We start from the raw sequence: 25,176 nt of genomic DNA, 5'->3' as shown, positions 1-25,176 counted from the left end.
TTCTGACCTAAAACGGGGCAGAAAGCTGCCTAACATCTTTGGACTATGTCACAATATATATATGTACATAGCGCTTCAGAGCAGTAATACTTGTGGCAGAATAATACAGCACATAATGCGTTTTTGGCATAAAAGTAACATTAGGAAAAAGGAGTATATGGAAAAAAACAGTTATGTGGTCTGAGACTGGGTTTATTGTAAAATCATCTCTCTGACAAGATAAAAAGGGAAAAAAGTCTGACTTTGTTATAGCGGGATGCCATGTATTTGGCATTCTAGATTTGGAATATGACTTTAAATTCTTTTTTGTTGTTGCTAATATCTATTTAAACACATACAATGTTGCTCAACTGTATTTTTGTAATTTGTAAATTTTTAAAAATGCACAGGAAATTCCGATCTTCTTGTTTATAGAAAATAAAGAAAAAACATTCACGCAATTATTGAAGTTGACATTTTTATGCCTTAATGTGAATATTTTGTATTGGCCTGGACTTCCTCTTAGAGTGATAGGATATATTTATTTTGAAGAGAAAGACATGTCATCAACAACTGACCGGCCCTAAAGTACAGTTCAGACAGAAAGTAATTATACTTTCCCCATAACCCAATATGTCATTTGTGATGTGAATCATTGCTATTCTAAGCATACCTGCAACTACTGTAAGACCTTTTAAATGCATTAAACATATATGCTCCAAAAGTTATCATTCATGTGGATCTTTACTGAATGTTCCAGGATTTATGAACCAATTTTCATTTGGGTGATTTTTAGAGTGATGCTTATCTTGAAGATTTTCAAAATCAATTCAGAAGGGTTTTACAAAAATAAACTTTGTAATTGAATTAGAGATGTGCAAAAGTGTCCAAACTGTGTTCTCAAAATATTTTTCTGATTGTATTTTCAGATTTCAAGAGAGACTCATTTAGTAGAGGGAACATTACATAGTTACATAGTTACATAGTAGATGAGGTTGAAAAAAGACATACAGATGCAGCCACGAGTATTAGAACTCTTGCCTTGGTGAGTTCTGGGCAGTCTCACAGTAAATGCCGCAACATTGCTTCACCATTTCTGTGAGATTCTAAATGGCCCATCGGATTAACAAAGCTGGGGTCCCTGCAGTCTCATTCAGTTAATGTAATTTGTTACATAGTTACATAGTAGATGAAGTTGAAAAAAGATGTACGTCCATCAAGTTCAACCTATGCTAAATTTAGACAACAGATACTTTATCCTATATCTATACCTACTTATTGATCCAGAGGAAGGTAAACAAAAAACCCCAGTGACATATCATCCAATGATATCTAATAAGGGGAAAAATAAATTCCTTCCTGACTGCAAGAAATGAAACTCGTATTACTCCCTGGATCAACATTCTTACAATGTTTACTTATTTGGTAAATCCCTGTATGACTTTCCTTTCTAAAAAAGATGTCCAACCTTTTTTTGAAGCTACCTATTATATCTGCCATTACAGTCTCTATGGGTAATGAATTTCACACTTTAATTGCTCTTACTGTAAAGAACCATTTACTTTGTTGCAGGTGAAATCTCCTTTCCTCCAACCTAAAGGGATGCCCCTGAGTCCTTTGTACTGTCCTTAGGATGAATAGTTCTTTTTAAAGCTCCTTGTACTGTCCCGGAATATATTTGTATATAGTTATCATATCCCCTCTTAGACGCCTCTTTTCTAATGTAAATAAATCTAATTTAGCTAGCCTCTCCTCATAAGTTAGATTGTACATCCCCTTTATTAATTTGGTGGCTCTTATCTGCACTCTCTCTAGTTCCATAATGTGTTTTCTAAGGGCTGGTGCCCAAAATTGAAACATCAGAAGTAGAATCCTTTTCACACTTCAAAAAACGCCCCAACGTTCTCCTAAACGTCCACCTCCTTCCTCCTCCTCTTCCCCGTCTTTTTTAGAGCTGATCAAAACCAGATTAGCCCCCCACGAGAAAAGAAAGACAAGGGATTGGGCCCAATTCAGGATACACCTCAGGGCTCAAAGAAAAAAAGAGCACTATCAGACGAGGGACAAGAGGGGGAACCAGAATTCAAAAGAAAAGAGCTGGGGCAAGAAGGATCTCCCCAATAAAGACGGGAATATTTAATCTTTCATCAACCATCCTAACCAATGACCAAATAAATGTCTTGGGAAGGGGTTTAACATTCGCTAGATCCTGTGGCCCCAACTCTTTTCAATTGTTTAAGGACCTTCATAAATTCACAAGAAACCTAACCTTAAAAAGGCATTTTTTCAAGTGTGAAAAGGATTCTACTTCTGATGTTTCTGATGTTATTCCACTGGATGTTGTTGCAAATAATGATATGCCATCTGATTTAAGCATGAATGTGGAGATTGTTCCTGTCATTAAGCATGCACCATTTAAACCACAATCTAAGTTTTACCCGGCAAATTCTAAAGGCCATCACATTGACACTTTCTTTAATATGGTTTGTAATGAGTTCACAACATTGTCACGTGACTTTAAGTTTGGAAGGATTAAACAAAATCTTACTGAAAAGGAAAATGTTGCACTGAAAATGTTAAAAGATAATGATAACCTTTTAATAAGACAAGCGGATAAGGGAGGAGGTGTCGTGTTACAGAATTGGTTAGATTATGAAAATGAGGCACATAGACTACTTCAGGACACCTCCTTCTATGGTAAATTACAAAAAGATCGGACTCATGATTTTTTGAGGCAATTAAAGGTATTACTAGATGATGCGTTTTCTAAATCTGTGATTACGAGTAATGAGTTTAATTTTCTTTATTCAGACTCTCTCACCATTCCAGTCTTCTATCACTTACCAAAGATGCATAAATCTGTTATAAATCCCCCCGGTAGACCAATTGTATCGGGAATCCAATCACTTACTGCAAATTTGTCACAACTAATTGATTGCTACCTCCAACCCTATGTACTAAATATTCCTTCATATTTGAAAGATTCCACTGCCGTTCTTACTCTGTTTAGTGACTTCAAATGGAAGAGCACTTTCAGATGGATAACCTGCGACATTCAAGCATTATACACACATATCCCTCATAAGAAAGGCATTGAAATTATTTCAAGTGTTCTTTCAAAAGATCCACATTTGCATAATCTCAATGGGTTGTTCATCACTGACTCAATTCAGTTCATAATTGAACACAACTATTTCATGTTCCTCTCTCCGACTTCTACATACTGGTTTGTGGAACAGCGATGGGCACACGGTTTGCTCCTAGTTTCGCAAACCTGTATGTGGGAGATTGGGAGGACCATGTGATTTGGACTAATAATCCATTTTCAGAGAAGGTTATTATATGGCGTCGGTATATAGACGACATAATTTGTGTTTGGGATGGAGATCTTGAGTCTATGGAATTGTTTCTTACACATCTGAATCAAAATGAATATAACCTTAAATTTACTTGTGTAACTGATATTAAAACCGTTGATTTTCTGGATCTTAAACTTACGATCTCCGATAACAACACGGTCAATACCGAAACACATTTCAAGAAAGTGGATATGAATAATCTGTTAATGGCGAATAGTAGCCACAAAGCCTCCTGGATACGTAATGTACCGGGGGACAATTCACAAGGCTGAGGAGAAATTGTAATAATGTTGATGTCTTTGATCAGCAAGCAGGGAAACTCATGAATAAGTTCATTGAGAGGGGTTACTCAGCACACATCTTATAGAAAGAACTTCTAAAAGTTAGGAATATGAATCGTGATTCCATGCTGTTACCTAAAAAGAGGAAAGAAACCAACACGAATAGTGAGATTAGTGTGCCTTTTACTACAAATTATAACGTAGCTCAAAAAGAGATTGAATGCATTATTGGCAAATATTGGGGTATTTTGTGCAATGATGTGGGCCCTCATCTCGTGAAATCACCTAAATTTATTTATAGAAGGGCTAGAAATTTAAAAAATATTTTGGTCCCCAGTGACATTGGCAGGAGTGTTAGTAATGTAATCCCCAGTAATTGGTTAAGTAGTAAACCTAGTGGCAACCATATTTGTGGGAAGTGTTCTATTTGTAAATATATGCACCCATATAGAAAACAGATCATTTCGAAAAGTAATAATGAAATATTATCAGTGGATGACTTTATACTCTGTACGTCAATGTTTGTGGTATATGTAATCGAATGTGGATGCGGTTTACAGTATGTAGGCAGGACTAAGCGCTGCCTAAAAATCCGAATTCAGGAACACATCAGAAACATCAGAAGTGGATATGAGAAACATAGTGTTTCCAGACACTTTTTGTTACACCATAGGAAGGATCCTTCAGGCATGAGATTTATTGGTATTCAACATATACCTTGTGAAAGGAGGAAAGGTGATAGAGTTAAGAAACTCTCCACTCAAGAAACGTTTTGGATATTTAAGCTAAATACAATGTCCCCTAAGGGATTGAACGAGGACATAGATGTCTGGGCTCTGTATTGATTCACTAGGAGTGTGCCTCTCTATCTCTAGCTTGATCCTAGTTTTGGTATCTTTACCATCTTTTTTACATTATTTAATGTGAAAATTTGTCTGACATTTTATGGATTAAGATGCTGTTATTAATATTGTTTTCTTTTCATTTTTAGGTTGATATTTTAGATTTGGGATTTTTTATGTTAATAAAATAATGTGTAATGTGATTTGATTGCCAGTGAGTTTTTGATCTGCTTGGGTTACCCCTCCTCTTTTCCACCCCCTTCTTATTATTATTCTGATTGGGAGCTACTAATTAATCACTGTCCAATACGGACAGAGGGAGGTATACTTAATGCAGACTGAATTCATTGCCAAACTATTCCATGATGAAGTAGCGTGAGCTACGAAACGCGTAGCATTAGCTGATTTTATTATTCTATTTTAATTATTTCTATTGGTGGTATACTGCCTTTCTGTTATACTGCCTGGTGGCTTATCGAACTTTTGGTGCTACGACCTCCTATCCCCACTGATTGGGTGTATCGGGACTCTGGTACATACCGGACTCATTACACGATCTACGTGTACCACGAGGACTTTTACGCATGTCGCTGTGACGTCATCCAGACGCGACCCGGAAGTCCGACGGGAACACGCTTGACGACACCGCTGGGAGGAATTCACCTCCGAAAGAGACAGCCCCACCGGATCGAGTCGTTTTCTCCAGGATCGTGAACCGAGGACGTGCTGATGACCACAGGAATCTCTGTTGCTGCGACACCAAGAGCTGCATAACGCCTGTTGCTGAGTGGTAACTCATCGTGCTTTTAGCACTCAATGCGCTTGTTCTATCTACTTAATGTATGCCTAATACTTACCTTTATTTATGGAACAATAATATTTGATATACTTCACTATGCAGTTTGCGCTGTTTTTTTGTGTTTGTTGTCTGTAGTGCTGTCGGAGTGCTGAGCCACCCTGACCATCTAACAGCTGCAGCTGCCACTGTACTTACAGAATTTGTATGTATTTACACCCTAAGAATTAAGGGTTGTAACTATCTTTTTCACTATTGATATTATATCACTTTGTGGTTAAATGGTTTATTAGTTGCGCACCTTATTTCTTTACATACTGGGGTGGATGCCTTCGTTCTCCTTCAATGGTGCAGCTACTCCATCTGTAGTAAGCCCCAGGGACGCGGGGTGGAATCCCTACCACAGAAATCCCCCTCCCAGGGATGAGAGATTCCAGTCTCACACAAGGTTCTCTTTAAACAGCAGACTACTTTATTACTCAGTCTCCCGCAGCAGCAGACAGGTACAGTTGATTTACAATGCCACCAGCTGTTCTCCTTAGTGATGGTCCCTGCCTCCACTCTGGACCTTAGGGCCATCCAGAGTGGGGCTAGCTCTTCCCTCACCCCCTAAGCAGGGTGAGAGGTATTTGGTCCACCTCACTATATCCTATCAGCTCTACTCATAAGCTGCTCACTCCTCTGCTCCCTAAAACTAACTCTCACTCCTGACTCTTTACTGTCAGACTGACTCTAAATAGGAAATGCACTGCTCTTTATGATCTCAGCAGGCACCGCCCCTGTGTCTCTTGATTGGACACAGGGTCAGGTGACCTACCTCCACCATTCAGAGCAAGTGCTTGAAGTGGGGGAAACCCATGATAACTCCTGGCAACCTGCCCTTAGCAGGGATTATACCAGGAGGAGGATAGAACTATAGCCCCATTTCTTACCAGGGCTACACACTATTTAGTGTCATCAGCAAAGATGGAGACTTTGCTCTCGATGCAACCTCAAGGTAATTCTTTTCCATTTCCTTCCCTACCTGTTTATTTAGCCACATAGGTTATGACTTATTTCTTTTATACTTATTACCCAAGGGTATACACTGATAAGGCACGTTCTATAGTGCCGTGTGCGCGCGGAATTTCAGTTGGCTGACGTTAGTAAGCCTTTCTATAGAAGGGCCGCGCGTGTGCACGGCAGGGAGAGGGGAGCCGACAGACAGCGGCGAAGATGAAGAAATTCATCTTTTCGCGCCGCTACCTGCGCTCAAGTGTATGTATATGTGTGTATGTGTGTATTTATGTATGCGTGTATGCGTGTTTGTGTGTGTGTGTGTGTGTGCGTGCGTGCGTGTGTGCGTGCGTGCGCGTGCGTGCGTGCGTGCGTGTGTGTGTGTGTGTGTGTGTGTGTGTGTGTGTGTGTGTGTGTCAAGGATTGTAAAACAAAAAAAAATATTTATTAAACTTTTTTTTTTTCTTTAAAAATTTTTTCTAGGACTTCCTTTCACTCACACAACCCATGCACACACATATACACACATATGCACACATATACACTAACCTGCAGCTCCCGGCTCTATATACATGAAAAGCATGCGGCACGTGCACGCGCGTTCGTATAGGAATGTGCGGCCGCACGGCCGCATGCTGTATAGAACAGCCCTAAGTGTGCTTTTCTTACAGTGTTTTAAAGAGTGCCCATTTATCTTCAACATTTTTCCCTGCAAAAACATCATCCCATTTTATTACTTGTAGATTAGTCCTCAGTTTATTAAAATCTGCCTTTCTAACGTTTAAGGTCTTTGTTGAACCCAAGTAATCTATTTTTTGATCATTTATTTCAAATGAGACCATGTTATTATCACTGTTAGCAAATATTCAAGTCCTGGAACATTTGGGTATTACTTCTACATTGTTTGATATTACCAAATCCAGTACTGTCCCTCTCCTGGTTGGTTCCTCAATAATTTGGGTCATATAATTGTCTGTAAGCACCCCTAAAAACGCTAATCTCATTGCCCCAGTCTATGTCTGGATAATTAAAATCACCCATAATGCAAACATGACCTAGTTTTGATGCCTTCTCCATTTGCAAAAGTATTTTAGCTTTGTCAATCTCACCGATATTTGGTGGTTTATAATATATCACTACAAACATTTCTTTATACTTTTACCTCCAATTTCTATTCACAAGGTCTCTATATTTTCATCATTCCCTTCACAAACTTCTTCCCTTATAATAGTTTTTAGATCCTGTTTAACATATAAGCATACTCCTCTTCTATTTGCTCGAACCTTCCGAAAAAGGGAATAACCTTCTAAATTAACTGCCCAGTCATGAGTTTCATCCCACCATGTTTCAGTAATACCTATGACATCATACTGCTCCCTTGCAGCTATTAATTCAAGCTCCCCCATTTTATCTGTCAGGCTTCTTGCATTAGCAAGCATGCATTTAAGTTTTTTTTTCAGCCTGTACTATTATCTTATCTGCTTCTTCCTTTCTGTGCCAACTTGGTTTAGTCTTTAGAAGTTTTCTAGTGTTATCTGTATTTACTATGAGTGTCTCGCTGCTTGTCAAACTCGCACTTGTCCCATTCTACCTCCATAACCCCTTGTTTCCTCATCTATTCTATTTAGTTTGTTATCGGTTTCATTCCCCTCCCCTCTCCATCCTAGTTTAAAATCTCCTCCAACCTTTTTAACATTCTCCAACCTAGCTTCATTGAGGTTCAATCCATCCCTAGCACATTGACTTATTTAGTATAGCTGTTTAAAGTTATTTACTGTACTGTATATACCATGTGGAGAGATAGATACAGATAGTTATAAAAGTGCCAGAAAGAAAAGATAGATACAGAAGTCCTGCTCCGAAGCTGGAAGGTGGACGTAATGGGATGGTGGATTCATGGAATACCCCCCGACCCATACTTATTATAGATGAGAAGGAGTGGCTCAGTGAGTAAAGACACTGACTGATACTGAGTTTGAAACCTGGTTCAATTCCCGGTGTCAACTCCTTGTGACCTTGGGCAAGTAACTTTATCTCTCTGTGCCTCAGGCACAAAAAAATAGATTGTAAGCTCCACAGAGCAGGGACCTGTGCCTTCAAAATGTCACTATAAAGCGCTATGTAAAACTAGTAGCACTATACAAGAGCATGCTATTATTATTATAGACATAAGGTTATCTATTTTTACTTGTTTATTAATGACCTTGAGGTTGACATATAGAGCAAAGCCTCTATCTTTGATGAGGACACACAATTATGTAAGGTAATAAAATCAGAGCAGAATCCCATGATAACTCCTGGAAACCTGCCCTTAGCAGGGAACAGAAGAACTTTGATAAACTGGAAACTTGACCAGGTAAATGTCAGATGAGGTTTAATACAGATAAATTAAAGGTTATACATTTGGGAAGCAAGATTACAGGTTACTTACAAACTAAATGCAATACAATTAGATCAATCCTTGATGGAGACAGATTTAAAATAGCTTGTAGACAGCAGGCTTTGCAATAGTGCTCAATGTCAGGCAGTAGCTGCAAAGGCAATAATATATTATCTTGCATAAAATGGGGTATGGATGGAAAAGAAGAAAGCATAATTTTGCCACTGTATAAATCCTTAGTAAGACTACACCTTGAAAATGGAATACAGTTTGGGGCACCACTCCATGAAAAATACAGTTATTGAACTGACGAAGAGTCACAAAATTAATAAATGGGACGAAAGGTCTGACTTATGAGTAAAAGCTAGCTAAATCAAATTTGTTTACTTTAGAAAAAAAGGTGTCTATGAGGGGATATGATAACTATTTACAAATATATTCAGGGTCAATACAAGTGAATTATTCATCCCAAGGAAAGTACTAATGACACAGGGTCATCCTTTAAGATTGGAAGAAAGGAGATTTCACCAGCTACAAAGTAAAGAGTTATTTACAGTAAGAGCAGTTAAAATGTGGAATTCATTATTCTTGGTAACTGTGGCTCAGATCCACAGAGCGCTGTTATTGACTTAAAGATGAGCTAACTTATGTTAACAGATGCTAACGGATATCTTCAAAGAGTCAGGAAAAAATAAGACTTAATTGAATGTTTCACTAGGGTTTTTTGTTTGCCTTCATCTGATCAATCTAGGATAAGTATCTGTCGTCTAAATTTAACATTGGTTGTACTTGATGGACAAATGTCTTTTTTTTCAACCTCATCATCTACTCTACTATTCTACTATAGGCTAAATGTATGTTTTGTTTTCATTTTTCATAAACAATAATATAGACACGTGTAGTCATTTGATTTTTCCTTTTTTAATTCTTCTACAATTTATTTTAAAGTTTTACTGTACTTACTATATAGAGGAAGATGCTTCTTGTGTAAGGAACTGGGGCATGCTCACAAGAAGGCACAGCTGGCACCAGGACACCCTCCATCTCATGCCCAATGTGAAATCTCCGAAGCTAGATGGCCCAAATGTAGATTTCTTCTAATTTTACTGGGAGACTCTGGGGCCTGATTCCCAGCAGGTCCTCGAGAAAGCCTTCAAAGCCAGTAAGGTGCTCCTTTCTTATAGGTTTGCAGTTCTAGCTTTGCTGCCCTTACAGGGGGATCTCCACCATTTTAAGAACTAGCAACCAGTTTCGCTGCTATGCACAGACTATAAGATTACGGGCAAAGCAATTTCACTGATGCTTTAGTACAGACTTGCAGAGGGGATTCACCCAGACCAGTCCTATATGATCCCTAAACAGATAATTTTTTTGAATATCTTTCTCGTCCAGGATTTGCTGCACTATGAATGCAGGATTGGTCTGTCGTTCGCCTTCCTCTCCCTCAATCAAGAGAAGGTGTTTGATAGGATCGATCACCGGTACCTTAAAGCCACTCTGCATGTATACAGTTTTGGCCCACGTTTTGTGAGCTACTTGAACATTCTGTACCCCTCTGCAGAGCATATAATTAGGATTAATTCGTCCTTGGCATTTGGTTGAGGAGTGTGCCAAGGTTGCCCTGTGTCTGGTCAACTCTATGCACTGACCAACAAGCCTTTCCTGTCTGCTAAGGAAAAATCTCATTGAGCTAGTGCTAAGAGAACCGGACTTGCAGGTGTTTTTTTCAGCCTATGATGATTATGCACTATATACTCCTTGTGGCCCAGGACCTACTTGATCTGTAATGGTCTATAGTGTGGCTCAAATTAACTGGTCCAAGTGCTCAAGCTTTTGAGGTCCCATACCGGTAGACACTTTCTGTCCCACGTTTTGCAACATCTTGTGGGAGGTAAAAGCTATCTCTGTTCACTGTCGAGCTTCCGTTTCCAGACAATTGGGATCGTAGGAGGGTCTGACAAAAAAGTTTTCCCTTAGGTGATCAATCAGCTGGTGGCCTGTTAGCTCTGGTCCAACACCTGAATTTATTAGCAGAATCCAGAAGTTGCTTGACTTTCTTTAGATGGGAAAGCATAGGGTCTCTGTGGGTGTTGCTCGTGGGTATGCAATATTTGCAACACCATGTTCACCTTTCGACCCCCCCTGCCTCCTTTTGTATGCGTGAGTCCTATAGCCCAGCCAACCTTATTAGGCTCTTCCTGTCCCCAGCCTCAGCAGGCTAGGGGACTTACCCTTGCAATGCATTCCCCCTACCAAGGATTTAGGGTGGAGAGTGCTCCACAGTGTACTGAACATGGGAGAATAACTGGCCCATTTCAGATACTCCCCGGCCGCATTCCCATTTTGCCGCAGAAGAATAATGTTCCATCATTATTTTGCATGTGCCAGACAGAAGCCCCTCTTGTCACTCTTGAGGAGCCTCCTTCTATAGTTCTGGCTGCATTTCTCCCCTCACACTTATTTTTTGCCGCACAGTGACCTGGAACAATGGAGTCAGGGACCTCCTCATCAACCTGATTCACCAGACAATATGTTTTATATCCTTAATAGTAGGCTACTCCTACTGCTGGCACCAGAAAAAGCAACTGTATATCTATTGCTATTCTTGTTGTTCTACCTACACTGTTAGCTGAGTTTGTTGAAAAATCCATCCTCAGTCTCACAGAGGGAGGGCACCAGGAACTAGTGTACTTTCTGTAGGTGGACAATCAATTAGAACGTGGATCAAATGTAACTGTACGAATGTAGCAGATGTTACTGCTCAACATTAACGTTTGGGGAGAATTGTGCAATGTTGTTACCTCTGGCTTCGGGAACCCACTGGCTCCCAAGATACTTCCTGACAAGTTGCAGGTATAACTGCCTGATTGGGCACTAAGATTTAAATTTCCTGCATCTCGCTGACCAATAGGAAGCTGCCACAGATGACATTGCTGCTTCCTATTGGCCCACGTGACATGGGAGATTTAAACCGTCATTTTGTTTCCACTAGTGGCAACTGAAACTCCTTTACCAGTAAGTATCTCGGGAACCTGGGTTTCCATGGAGAAGATGAAAATAGAGCGGTTCAGCTCCAGGATGCCCAAGGTTCCCATCTTGTATAATAATAATAAACAAATGGGAGGAAAAAACGAGCAAGCCGGAATTGCTGCGTTCAATAAAAGCTGCATGGAATTGGATAACATTGTGACATGCCATACAATATCTTTTGGGCTCGGGTCAGATAGTTGAATATTAAAATAGATTTAAGACTAGAATTGGGTTCAGGGTTTCATGCCAATTTAAGTCATAGGAGGTATAGTAGGCAAATATCTGTGATCTATAAATGTAGCAAAGTGGAAATGGTTTTGTGTTCTAAAAAAACCCAAAAGAAACACTACAATAGCATTATAACGTTCATGATAAAGAATCATAGAAGATTTAAAAATGCACTCCCATGTACAGTAGTGCATGTGGAACACTCTAAGGTTTAGTCTCCCTTTCAAGTGTCTGTGACAGTGCAACATCAGTGGACCTGTAACAACTGAAGTACACAAGTCAGATCACCACTCAAGGTCCTGTAGTGCCTCCAACAATCAAAGTAAAATAATCACCCTCAGATGTTTTATTGCTGAAATGTGGGTGATTTATAGATTTTAAGTTACTAAAGAACTCATAAATAAATCTCAGAGTGATATACGTTTTCACAATTAAAATATGCTTTTCTATGACTTCACTCGACAGTTAGCTGAGATAACATAAATAAGCTGAAAACAGTTTACAGCCAGGAAAAAAATAAAATGTGGGTTAGTCATGCTTTAAAGTGTATCACCTTCAGCTTTCAAGGTTGTCATCTCAGAGGGTACTGCAATATGGATGAACACATCATTGGAAGATAAACTCACATTAGGGAGATTCACCTTGTGAGGACAAAAACAGTTCAGAAATAACATATGTACACAATATGCATTTGCACTTTCTATGAACTTCTTAATGAGACCTCATTACTTATTGCATGCGCATCTTTTTACCCTTTAAAATCTGCATTAAAGGTTTGGAATATTTGCTATCATGAATGCAGGCTGATTGTGCAGACAGAAAGGGACATACAGCCAATAACACAAACTACCAGAGAAAGAGGCTTACATCATGCAGAATGTGTGCTATAGATATGGGTTAGTCTGTATACATTTCCACCAGGCAAAGCTTGGTTGCAATTTAGTAAGTAAACTCTAACATCATCTTTAAATTTGAAACAATTTCTATAGCTTACAATCTAATATCTGGCACATATGTATAAAAAGTACAATAAAGTGTGTCTCAATTAATATTTGACAGACAATTTGTGTGAGCAGAGAAAGTACATCAAATATGATGTAATATTCGTTCTCTTGCAATTACTGAGGAAAATCAAAAGCGTCTAGGTAACATATTCATGTATTTCTTTTCTGTCAAATTAAAGGATTCCTGTATACAGTATTTTTTATACTGTGTGGCTGTTGATGGTCCCTTTGTTCTTTATCAGAAGATAACATGTCACGTAGAGATAACCGCACTGCATACATGACTGCAAGATTCCTTCATCACCAGCCTCTTCCCACCATCCCACCCAGATCTGAAATTAGACACATACACTTATTTAGATGAAAATTACCACAGCTTTATTAAAGTTATACAAACATGAACGTTGCCAGTTAACAACCATTAACCTATCAATACCATTTTAGCATCAAATGCCAGCCACTGACCCTACAGGCCAAGATTGCATGTACACAATAGCCAACCAAAGATTAATGTGAAACCCAAGCTGCAAAGCTAATGACGTTACTGCCACTATACCATGCCCCCCACCTTGTGGCAGAATTCCCATATAGCTCATACTATATGCTCTAGGGGACAATGACACCCCCCTGTGACAAATAACACAATAAACATACAGTACAGAACATATGTAATACAAATGATACTAAAATACTATATATATATATATATATATATATATATATATACACAATTTAATTGATTCTCTAAACTACTTACATAAATAATGTTCCTAACCCATCCCTAGACCCGCTGGATTCCTCTCTGCAGTTATTAGCCCATTTATTATCAGTCCCCTACTACATATGTAATTATTATACTAATGCAAGTAAATATTGATAAAGTAAACAGCTACTGTAGCTTAGCTCAATCCAATTCTGACACACTCTGTAGTTCCCGTAGATATGAATGTGTAATCTTTTTTTTAGGAAAGAAGGGGGGTGGGGGGGGGGGGTGGTAAATTGTCCCAGTTCCATTCCACACAGGATCTCATTGCAAACTTTTAGCAGGGTAGTAACCGCGGAGAGTTTGGGGCGAAAGCCAGATTGGAATTGGCTAGGGAAATTTGTCTTAGTATAGTAATCGCTTAATTGGGAGTGAACCCATCTTTCCATGATTTTGGATAGTATTGGGAGAAGAGAGATTGGCCTGTAGTTTGAGACACTGTTTTTGTCCTGACTTTTGAAGATTGAGACAATTCTGGCAGTTTTCCAGGTCTTAAAATAGAGTTGATTAGGGAAGAAAGTGGTTTGGCAATGACTAGGGAACCAAGTCGTAGGAACTTAAATTGCAGTAAGTCAGGTCAACATTGGCTGCTTAGATTTAAATTGAGGAGCAATCTCATCTTTAGAGTTTAATCTCCTCTTTAGATACTGTGATAAATTGAAAATTGTAGACAGTATTGGGAGAGGTTGAGGCTATTTGGGTACTCTCAGAATGAGGTTCATGTAGTAGTTCGGTTTACATTTCGCTAATAAGTTAATAGCACACCCCACAAAGTATTCATTTAAAGCATTAGCAATGACAGTGGGATTTGTCAGAGTAATATCCTCCTTAATGATATTACATGGTTGTTGATGGCTAGAAGGCTTGCTTTAAGGCTTGTTAGAAGGCTTATGAGAGAAAAAGAGAAAAAAACAGGCGCACACCTAGTGCATTAAAGTAAAACAATGATTTTATGGAACATTAAAAAACAGACAAATGCCCACTCACAAATCAAACGGAAATAACAAGCAGTTATGAGATTGGCTCTCATAAGCCTCCGGTAGCGTCTGGAACAGCAATCGAATCTTCTCCTACACACGTGTTGCGCAGTCTCCTTCACCGGAAATGACGTCCTCCCGGCGTGTGCCCCGCAACAGGAAATCCCTCCGGGAGCCTCAGACTTCGCCTCCTTCGTTCTGGCTGCTGCACCACCAGGAATAGTGGAGATCTGCCCGCTCCTTCTGGTCTGGCTTGCCGCTCTCAATACTGCATCCGCAGTGCACTGAGTTCAGTGGGAAAGTGCCTCCTCCGTCTCAGCCACGCCCTACGCGTTTCGTCATCAGGATGACTTCATCAGGGGATACCCATTGGCTGTAACCCCACAGTACTTATAGACAAGTTAATTTGCATACATGATTGAAAGATACCTATTAAAACGTTGATTACATGATTTTGAACCTTTCCAAGATGTGGTGTTTCCTTATTACATAAATTATTATGGAAAGGTTATGAGGACACCACTGTTTTTGCAAAAGATGAAACATAGCTCATTTATATGGAATTCTTAGTTTTACTATATTGCAATAGATAGTCAAAAAATGAAAAAATGATAAAAAGAGGGGGATGGGATATGTTGCAATATTTAAATTAGTACTTAAATTAGGATATAATATATAATATAATATATAAATGAGCTATGTTTCATCTTTTGCAAAAACAGTGGTGTCCTCATAACCTTTCCATAATAATTTATGTAATAAGGAAACACCACATCTTGGAAAGGTTCAAAATCATGTAATCAACGTTTTAATAGGTATCTTTCAATCATGTATGCAAATTAACTTGTCTATCAGTACTGTGGAGTTACAGCCAATGGGTATCCCCTGATGAAGTCATCCTGATGACGAAACGCGTAGGGCGTGGCTGAGACGGAGGAGGCACTTTCCCACTGAACTCAGTGCACTGCGGATGCAGTATTGAGAGCGGCAAGCCAGACCAGAAGGAGCGGGCAGATCTCCACTATTCCTGGTGGTGCAGCAGCCAGAACGAAGGAGGCGAAGTCTGAGGCTCCCGGAGGGATTTCCTGTCCTGTTGCGGGGCACACGCCGGGAGGACGTCATTTCCGGTGAAGGAGACTGCGCAACACGTGTGTAGGAGAAGATTCGATTGCTGTTCCAGACGCTACCGGAGGCTTATGAGGGCCAATCTCATAACTGCTTGTTATTTCCGTTTGATTTGTGAGTGGGCATTTGTCTGTTTTTTAATGTTCCATAAAATCATTGTTTTACTTTAATGCACTAGGTGTGCGCCTGTTTTTTTCTCTTTTTCTCTCATAGGTATTTCCAAGGGAGTTGTGATCCCTTTCAAACGGGCTGCCTGTACCTGGATGCAATTTATTGGAACGGGACTCTATGTTTTTTAAGGTTTTTGTTTTGGTATCTTAGAATTTTAATATTATTTTTATATATTTTTTAAATATACTTTTTAAAATATTTTTTACAGCAATTTTTCAATAAAAGACTTTATATTATATGCATTATACTTAGCAACATAGGATCCACTTTTTATTATCACCCCCCCCTTAGCCACCCCATTGGTTGTATCAACACAGTAGCATACTCACTCACAGTTAGGCAGGTTGTCATAATAGGCGCTCCTTAATATTTTTGTTTTGTTCTGTTGTTAGAAGGCTTGTTAACCTTGAAGAAGTTAGCTGGGTTTGATGTATTCTGGTGAAGACAGTGTAATATTGTGTTTTTGCATGCGTTAATGAGACAATCAGGCATGTAATGAGGCCCAGGTAGTTCATATGTATGTATGTATTTGTTTGTAATAATAATTATATAGGTTTTCCAAAAAATTCAGCAATGCACATCTGGAGTTAGCCAGTACTGTAGGCGGTGTGGCTCTACATATTTTGAGGCTCTCGCCAACATTGAGGTGGTGAGAAACAACCTGCAAATTACTGTATTTTTTTTTTTTTTTTGCCTTTTTTGAGTTAACAGAGCTACTATAATTCCATCAACAATTATAAGTTTGAGACTTTTTTGTCATACTGCTTCGATTTGCGGAGCCAGAATTAAACCACTTCCAGAAAAGCCTTTCTCGCACAGGTTTGGACATGCTAGAAGGGCTTTCAGAATATGCGGACGTGCATATCGGTATTGCAGCTACTAGAATATCCCAGTGACTCAGGAAAACAGACAACTAAAGCATGCAAATGTAACCTTTGCTAATAGGTACATTGGTTGGATGTCTCATGAATGAACTATACTCAGATCATTTAGGGCTGATGGAATGGCTTAGTAAATAAAGACACTAACTCTAAAAACAGTGATACTGACTGAAGTGGGGCAGTCTAATTCAAAACCTCATGTCGGATCCTTATAACCTTGGGCAAGTCACTTTATCTCCATGTGCCTCAGGTACCAACCAGAGACTATCAGGTCAGGAGACTCTACCTGTAAAATTCTACATACGTACAGCGTGTTAGATTGTAATTTTGAAGGACTTTGAATGTCACTGCAAAATAAAAAAAAACTTTCCCTTACTTCAGTTCTAAAACTTTTTTCGTGTTTTGTTTCCAAATATGTTTGTGTTTTTGTTCTGGTTTTTGTTAAAACTGAGGTTTGGATTTTTGACAAATTATGGAAAAAATACTCAAACTGCCAGAGAATGCTACAAAAGCTTAATAAAGCATGAACTGCTTCAAATAAGTAAACACTTAGGTAAAAATTAAGTGTCCTAAAAACAATTAGGAAATGAAAATAATATATCTTAAAAATGTAATATAATTTAGGATGGTACGGTGGGAAACACCCCACTTGGCTTTTGTTTTTTTTTGTAATTGATTTAAGCACCTTTTACGGGGTTTGGTTTCGTATTTGATTTGGGAGGTTAAGGTTCTGGTAGGTTCTGATTTATCACATCTGCTTTGGCTTATCTCTAATTTGAAATAAAGTTAACGTTATAGTTATCATAACAGACAGATACTGTATTGGGAGTTTAGTTTAGTTTAGTCTAAAGAGCATTAACTTCTATAAATCACAGCTGGCATCTTATTTATATGTAACAACAAGAGTACAGATTAATTTTTTCGATTTTAATTAGCTGTTCCATCTTTGCTTCATCCTCAGTTGTCAGTTTCCCAAGAGTCATATTCTAATGAAATAATTAACCTCAATTTTAAAAATAGCATGCATTTTCTTCTTCAGATTCCTACCTCGTGCTCGATTATCTAATGTCCTCTTGTCCTTCCGAGAAAAAAAATATAATTCATTTTGCTGTTGTAACACGAGTGAATACCTCCATGTCGTCATGCTATTTTAGCATCACATAATGAGATCAATGTATCAAGAAGTAGTTGTGCCTTTATGCACAACACACGCGCATATTTCTACTGTTGTAGAAATATTACTGAGGCTCATTTAAGGTCAGAGAAAAGGTCAAGGTTTAAGTTTAAGGTCAGAGAAAACCAACTTCTATAAAAGTAATGTAAGCCGAAGCTTTGTGCCAAAATAATAATAATAATAGCATGTTTTTGTAGCGCTTTACAGAGACATTTTGCAGGCACAGGTCCCTGCCCAGTGGAGCTTACAATCTATGTTTTTGGTGCCTGAAGCACAGGGAGATAAAGTGACTTGCCCAAGGTCACAAGGAGCCGACACCGGGAATTGAACTAGGCTCCCCTGCTTCAAACTGTCAGTGCCAGTCAGTGCCTTTTACTCACTGAGCCACTCCCTCTCCCTGCAAAGGTAACTCTCTAATCTCATTGGAGACTGATGCAGACATACCAGGAAATGATGGAACTAAGATTTATATAGACACTCGGGCTTAGATAAAATAATGACTTTGTGCCTACATTTCAGCTGTGACACTATGGCTGGGATTTATTGAGCTTCGATGCAGGGTATATCCAATGTTAACTGCCATTCAAATCAGTGGCAGTTACTGCTGTATCAGGGTGCTTGTCCTCTGCATCACAGCTTGATGAATCCCAGCAACATAGCCATTATTTTTTCTATGCCCAAAATCAATATAGGTTTTAGAATGCCATTTGTAACCTTTGTGTAGTGTTCTTTGACAATTTTGTTTGCTCTTCATTGTGTATTTTCTTAGTCTGTTTTCTGCATTCTGCATTATCATTACACTGGTTTGACCTTTGAATACCTTAAATACGCTAATCACAAAGTCAGGTGTTGTCTAGTATTTAATTGCTTTGGTCAGTTTAGTTAGGATTTTCTTAGTAACACCGCTATTCAAACTTGTAAATAAATAATCTATATCCCTGCCAACAAAATAATCTGACCACTATGCATAAAAAGTACAGATACTATATACTGTAAAATACTGCCAACTGTTGACATGAAGCTTGTGAATGACAGGTAAGAAACATACCGATACTATGATTTACATGCTAAGGTTTAAAAATAAGGCAATTAATGAGTCTGTACAGCTCAAAATCTTCTTTTGTTAATAAGGAGTTATTGAGGGATTATTTACCATGTGTCACGGATGCTCACTACAACCTGGACTAGACCACGGGGCTGAGGTGGGGAATGTATAACCACCGCCCTAAAACACGGGGACTGGTCCGGATAACAGAGTCAGGGACGTGTTGTCGGGTCAGGGTAGGAGAGTGTAGATAGACTAAGGTACTTGCTGTGATCCGGGGTTGGAGAGAGGAGAGCCGTCGTGGTCCTTGAGCCAAGGTCGTGGAATGGAGAGAGTAGAATCGTCGTGGTCCATTAGCCAAGGTCGTGGGAGGGAGAGAGCAGAAATCTGATAACAAACCATAGTCCAGGGTACAAAGGGAATGGGTCAGGCACAAGCAGGGTCACAACAAAGTTTAAGACAACAGGAACAGGTACTCAGGCTGCAATGAGCATGGTGCACAAACAACAGTCTATGCTCAGCAACCAGCAGAGGGCTGAGGGGACATAAGAAGGGACAGGCAACCAATGGGGGGAGGGAGCAGGGAGGAGTGGACTAGAAGTAAGTGGATAACCGATAGGAGGATGTTACCTGTGACTCAGGTGTGGCACAGCTGCTGAGAGTCTTCTTGTTCTTAGATCTCGCGCGGTGTTCACATGCGGGAGGCGTGCGATGTGCACGCGTGGAAGGTGCGTGACCTACAGCAGATGCGCCGGTGGAGCTGGGCGAGGGGACATCATCACGGCGTGTGTCTGTTTGGGGCCGTGCTCACGTTTAGCAAGGGGACCGTGTGTCTGGGAAGCTGGCGTGACACATCAGGGAAGCGGGGCTTCCGTGCAATCCTGACACCATGTAATTAAAAATACTTTTGTATGCTAAAATATAGGAGATTATAAAGTAAACCAGCCCTCCAGATTGCACAGGTAAAACATAAGAATTCCTTATGGAGAAGACAGACTCACAAATGTTACTGTATAGGAATTAAATCATCAAGCTCAATTTTGTTGCTGTTGGCTTCGATAAATCAATGCTGAAAATTCTGACAAATCTCACCAAAACCCCAACAAATAATGAAAATGGTAGAAAATGTAACATATAAATTGTGTAATCTCACATGGGATTTAATCAACCATTGATGTAAGCAAAAGCACTTTGTGTTCTCTAAGGTAACATACATCTGGTAATCACACTTGACATCAGAGGCAGAATTAGTGATAGGGGTGTCCCGATGAAAAAAAAAGTCTGCTCTCTCATCTACCGTACAGCACTGCACCCGCCCTCCCTCACCATGCTCTCACTCCCTCCTCACCAACCATACTCTCACTTCCCCTTCATCATGCTCTCACCCCTGGCGCCCTACCTGATGGTCGGTCAGAGTGCTGATGGAGCCCAACAATGCGGCCACATTCATAAGCAGATGTTGTTCCGACTTCCGGTCGGGGTTAGCTCAGTTGGAGGGCATTGCAGGGGCATCCCCCTCCAACATGAAATCAGAGCCTGGAGTAAGAGGGGGAGTCGGCAAGGTGGCAACCCTGCAGAACAGCTGAGAGGAAGGGCCCCTAACCTGTCAGGACATGGGGCAACGGAACGGGCTGCATATATTGTAGTTCCACCAGTGCTTGACATTATTGCTTCACAAATAATATTATACTGGCACATTTTCCAAGAATAATTGGTATACAACATATAGCAAAATGTGCCTGTTTGACATTTGAGATTGAGTGACTCATGTGTCTAAGCTTAAATCAATAGGTATCCTTTGTCTTTCCTTATGAAGAACATCCAGTATCAAGGGCAGCTTGACACAGCACACACATCTGAAGGATTAGTTGTTGCCTCATTGTAGCAGAAAAGTGTAGAGTAGAGGCCCTAACCCATCCCGAATTCCTTTAAACAAGAAACATAAGTCTTTGACCGGTTCATTTTATTCAATATACATATATGGACAAGTAGGTCTTCTTGCTACCTTAATTTATGAAAATGAATGCCTTATCATGGGGAAAGCCCTATAACTATAAAACAAATAACTATAGTATGAAAATGTCTTCAGAAAGGCTTATGGTAAAAAAAAAAGAAGGAAATAGAGTGGTGGAGGAAATCATAAGAATTGTTTTTTAAAATGACATAATTATTACTAAATTAAGTAAATGTTTTGTTTTTTTTACATTTTCCTAAAGCTGAATATATTAAAAAAAACATAGACATATTTACAAAGGCATGTAATCATGCTTTCTGCTAAACAATTTGGAAAGTTTAAAAGGCATGGTGTGCCAGTAAAATCATCTTCATCACATGAAGATAATTTGGAATAAAACAAGACTCATTTCTATCTTTTTATTGCAGATGGACCCAATTCAAAAAGCAGTCATAAATCATACTTTTGGGGTTCCTCTACCACACCGAAGAAAGCAAATCGCATCATGCAATATTTGCCAACTGAGATTTAATTCTGAAGTAAGTGTTCCAATTTTTGGTCTTCACTTGCAAAATAATGGCACTAATACTATAGTTCAATTTATAGTGACTCAACATACTGTAAATAAAGCATGTTGAGATTTACTTAGAAGGACATTGTTTTTTAATTAATTTCTATAGAACAATCATAGTCGCTGTTGCTTCGACACAAACATTAAATCTTTTAGAAACTGCAATAGTGCAGATTGGCACAAAATTAATGTAGTTTTATTGTCTGTCAAATCTCCTATCATGTTTTGCTGAAGAGGACAAATCCATTGTCCATATTTACCAGATAACATTGAAATGTTTCCTTTGAGGCTATTCAGCACATACATAAGATTATTTAATAACTTATTTAGCTGTAAATAAAAGTTCTTTAACAATTTGCAAGAAGTAAACAGAAAGCATTTAAGATTCTTTAATAGCCATTGGAGTGCTGGGTTTGGTGCTGCCGGAACGTCATCACTTTCATGTCATGTGATTGTTCCATAAATAACCAGGCATGGATGCGGGAAACAGAAATGGAGAGTGCTCCATCAGAACATCAGCCTGATCACCCTCTAGAAAACCAAAAGTACCTATGACATACCTAATGCATGTACACCATAAGGGCCTATGGCATGCCAGACCCCATGCGGTACCAAATATTGTACGTCATAAGGACACTGTAGGGGTTAAGGAATCCTTGTTAAAATTTATGTTATGATCATCAATATCAACATGTCATGTACATTCACTTAGGAAGTTACTTGCAATTTTAGTTCAAACAGCCACTCACTATAACATGCCATATAAACATCTGCTTGTCACAACAAGCTGACAGCTACAATAAAGATATACACATGACCTGCAATAATTTCTTATGAAGTTATTATACATATGAAAACTAAATCTAAACCATACCTAAAACACTGCACAATAAAAGTTAGAGGCAGATCATTGTAATATTTAATTCAATTGCATACAATTTGGGATGGCAACATCACAGGCTCCTCTCTAGCAAATACATAACATGGATTATCATGTGTAGGAATGAAGAGAGAGTATCCGGTGCAACAGCAAACAGCAAACAGCAAATCTGACGTCAGTTCCAAGGATTGTACAAAAGAAGCTTTATTGAAATAGACACACACACAATTAAGTGTTTGATTCATTCAGTGGGATACCTGAGCGCATGACAGCTACATACCTTTGGATTATTATGTGTGCCTTGTTAGAACTGATGCAACATACAATAACAGATGCAGAATGGCTAATTTGGCTTTGCTCACTCATCCCTTAAGTATAACAATTGAACTATTGTTATAAAAGGAGTGGCTGTGAAGGACAAGGGAGGGTGCTATTAGGAGGGATGTGCAATTTTGTTTTGCGGATTTGGAGCTGCCTTGGATCTCAAAAAGGGCGATTCGTATTTTTGGTTATTTTTAATCACTCTCAATCCAATCCGCGGATTCCACAATACTTTGGAGGATTTTAACAAATTATCTAACGGATTGAGCAAATCCACAGATTGGATTCTTAAAAATCCGTGAGGATTGTATCCAACGGCAGTTTTGAAACTGGAGCAATCCATCAACGGATTTGTCACCACAGAACGGATTTTGAATGGAAAGCTCGGGAAATTCCGGGAATCGGATTTGGACAATTTCACCTATCTCTAGCTATTAAATATGCCAAATTGGAAAGCAAGGGTACAGTAAGGGTGAACTTTGGTAAACAACTGGAAAACAGAAAAATAGAAACTGTCTGTACATCCAAACCATTGAGTTAACCATCACATTAGTTATGATTGTATTTATTCAACTTCTTCATATCTGAAAAAGAAAAGAAAAATGTGAAAATCTGGGCATCAAATTGTGCAGTGCAAGTCATACGTGAATAATTATTCAGTAATATAATATAATTAGCATAAAGTGCAATATTAAAAAATATATATGATAAATATTTGTATACCTTTCAACCGTGAGTGATTTAAAGTGTTCAATGTACTTAGGTGATGTGAAATACAATAAGAAAAAAGACAGCAATAAGTGATCTTGCGTATACAATCAGAGAGTCTGCTGCTATTCCATCAAGATGTCTCAGCATACAAGTTGAACTTGTAAAAGGAAAAAACAAACAGCCCACAACTCTCATAGTATAGTGAATTCAATTATATTAGGCAAATATGGAAAGCTGAGTATCGCTCGTATTCCCGACAAGATCATAACAAGTATTATTTTGAAACAGTGTGTTTTATTTCAAAAGAATAAGCCTTAAACCAACTTCCACAGGGCTTCTGGACTTACATACATCACTGGACTTCAAACAACCTTATCAAGAAAATATGAAAATCAGGTCTGTCTTGCCTGGCCGGCTGGAGTGTGTGATTATAAAAGATTACCATGTCAACACTGTTTTGGAAGCTTCGGGCCTTTGCAAATACAAAATTAAATAAGATTGAAAAAATAAAATTTAAGGGAGTACATCTGCTTTACAAGACAATACATTGAGTTCCCTTTCAAGATTGGCCATGTTATATTGTTGGGGGAAATGTCTTGCTGCTAGCCTAAAGTCAGATTCTTGGAATTTGTGAATCTCTGTCTGGATCAGTATGAAAATAGTGTCTAAGTATTATATATAGTTATGTCTGTTTGATCGTGAACCTCACAAGTGAAATCTAGATAAATTGCTTTCACATGAGACAGGCACACAGCATATACTGTAGATAAACATGAAATGGGACATTGTTACGTGACAGTAAGTGTAAATAAAAGTTATTTTTTTGGCAGTGGAGCAAGGACTAACTTACTCCTATGTTTATGCGAATGGGAGTTATATCAAAGTCTCCTGGCTTAAAAACTGGAGGAAACAAATTGCACCATACAGTATTTATCAAAGCAAAAAGTTGCATTGTATTCTATGGGACCCATTTCTTTGATAAATCTGGTGGTGCTTTGCAGCAGGAGTAGGGCTACACAAATCTACAGAGTTTGTTTGTTTCAGTGCTACTATATCATACTCAGGTACTCTGTCTGGCTAGATAAAATATTAGAGAGGAAACCTGGGCATTATATAACCCTTTATGCTCTCAGTAATACCTAAGGGGTTACACACACACATACATACATACTGTACATACATACAGTACATACATACAGTGATGCCTCAGTCACGCTGCAGGGTCTTTTGTCCCGTATTAAAGGCAATAAACCTAAAGGTTTGTTGAACAGGGTTTATTTGCAGGGCAATGTAGATTTAAGGAGAAGTGAATCTCCAAGTAGTGCTGTAGGTTATCCTTAATCAAACCATTTTAAGGCAGTGCTGTAGATATAATCCTTAGTATATAGTAGGATGAAGTTCATAGTATAAATGCTGGATCCTATATGTAGTATGCTGGGATAGAAACCAATTGTAGCCCTGCAGATAGCCAAGACAACTTTAGGAATCACAGGAAGACCCAGCAACCTAGATCCAATTGAGCATTCAAAGCAGCTCTCAAAGGCAAGATAGCCAGAGAATGAGAAAACTATACCACGGTACCACTGCTTTTTTCAATATTTATTCATCCCTGTGTGCGTGCGTCCCGTCGAGCCATATCCAGAAGAGTACAAAAAGTAAAATGAAGCACAGCAAAAAAGAGAACTGTAGGCAGGATCAAAAGTCAAAA

The 25,176-nt window shown here is 38.9% G+C and overlaps 1 protein-coding gene across 6 annotated transcripts in view; it reads left to right on the top strand.

Moving 5' to 3' along the window:
- ZNF385D (zinc finger protein 385D) overlaps window positions 1-25,176 on the top strand; it is a 382,863-nt gene that overhangs the window by 169,805 nt on the left and 187,882 nt on the right. For 4 of the 6 annotated variants that reach the window (XM_075586934.1, XM_075586933.1, XM_075586936.1 and 1 more), the window contains one exon: window positions 21,414-21,524. The exons of the other annotated variants lie outside the window; for them this stretch is intronic. In XM_075586934.1, coding sequence (XP_075443049.1) covers window positions 21,414-21,524 — 111 coding nt within the window. Of the gene's footprint in view, window positions 1-21,413; window positions 21,525-25,176 lie in introns of those variants that run through there. 6 annotated transcript variants of the gene reach the window in all.

The sequence above is a fragment of the Ascaphus truei genome, chromosome 2, assembly GCF_040206685.1.
Source record: "Ascaphus truei isolate aAscTru1 chromosome 2, aAscTru1.hap1, whole genome shotgun sequence".
Lineage (NCBI taxonomy): Eukaryota > Metazoa > Chordata > Amphibia > Anura > Ascaphidae > Ascaphus > Ascaphus truei.
Note: the sequence above shows the minus strand (reverse complement) of the source record. Positions and strands in the feature narration are given on the sequence as shown.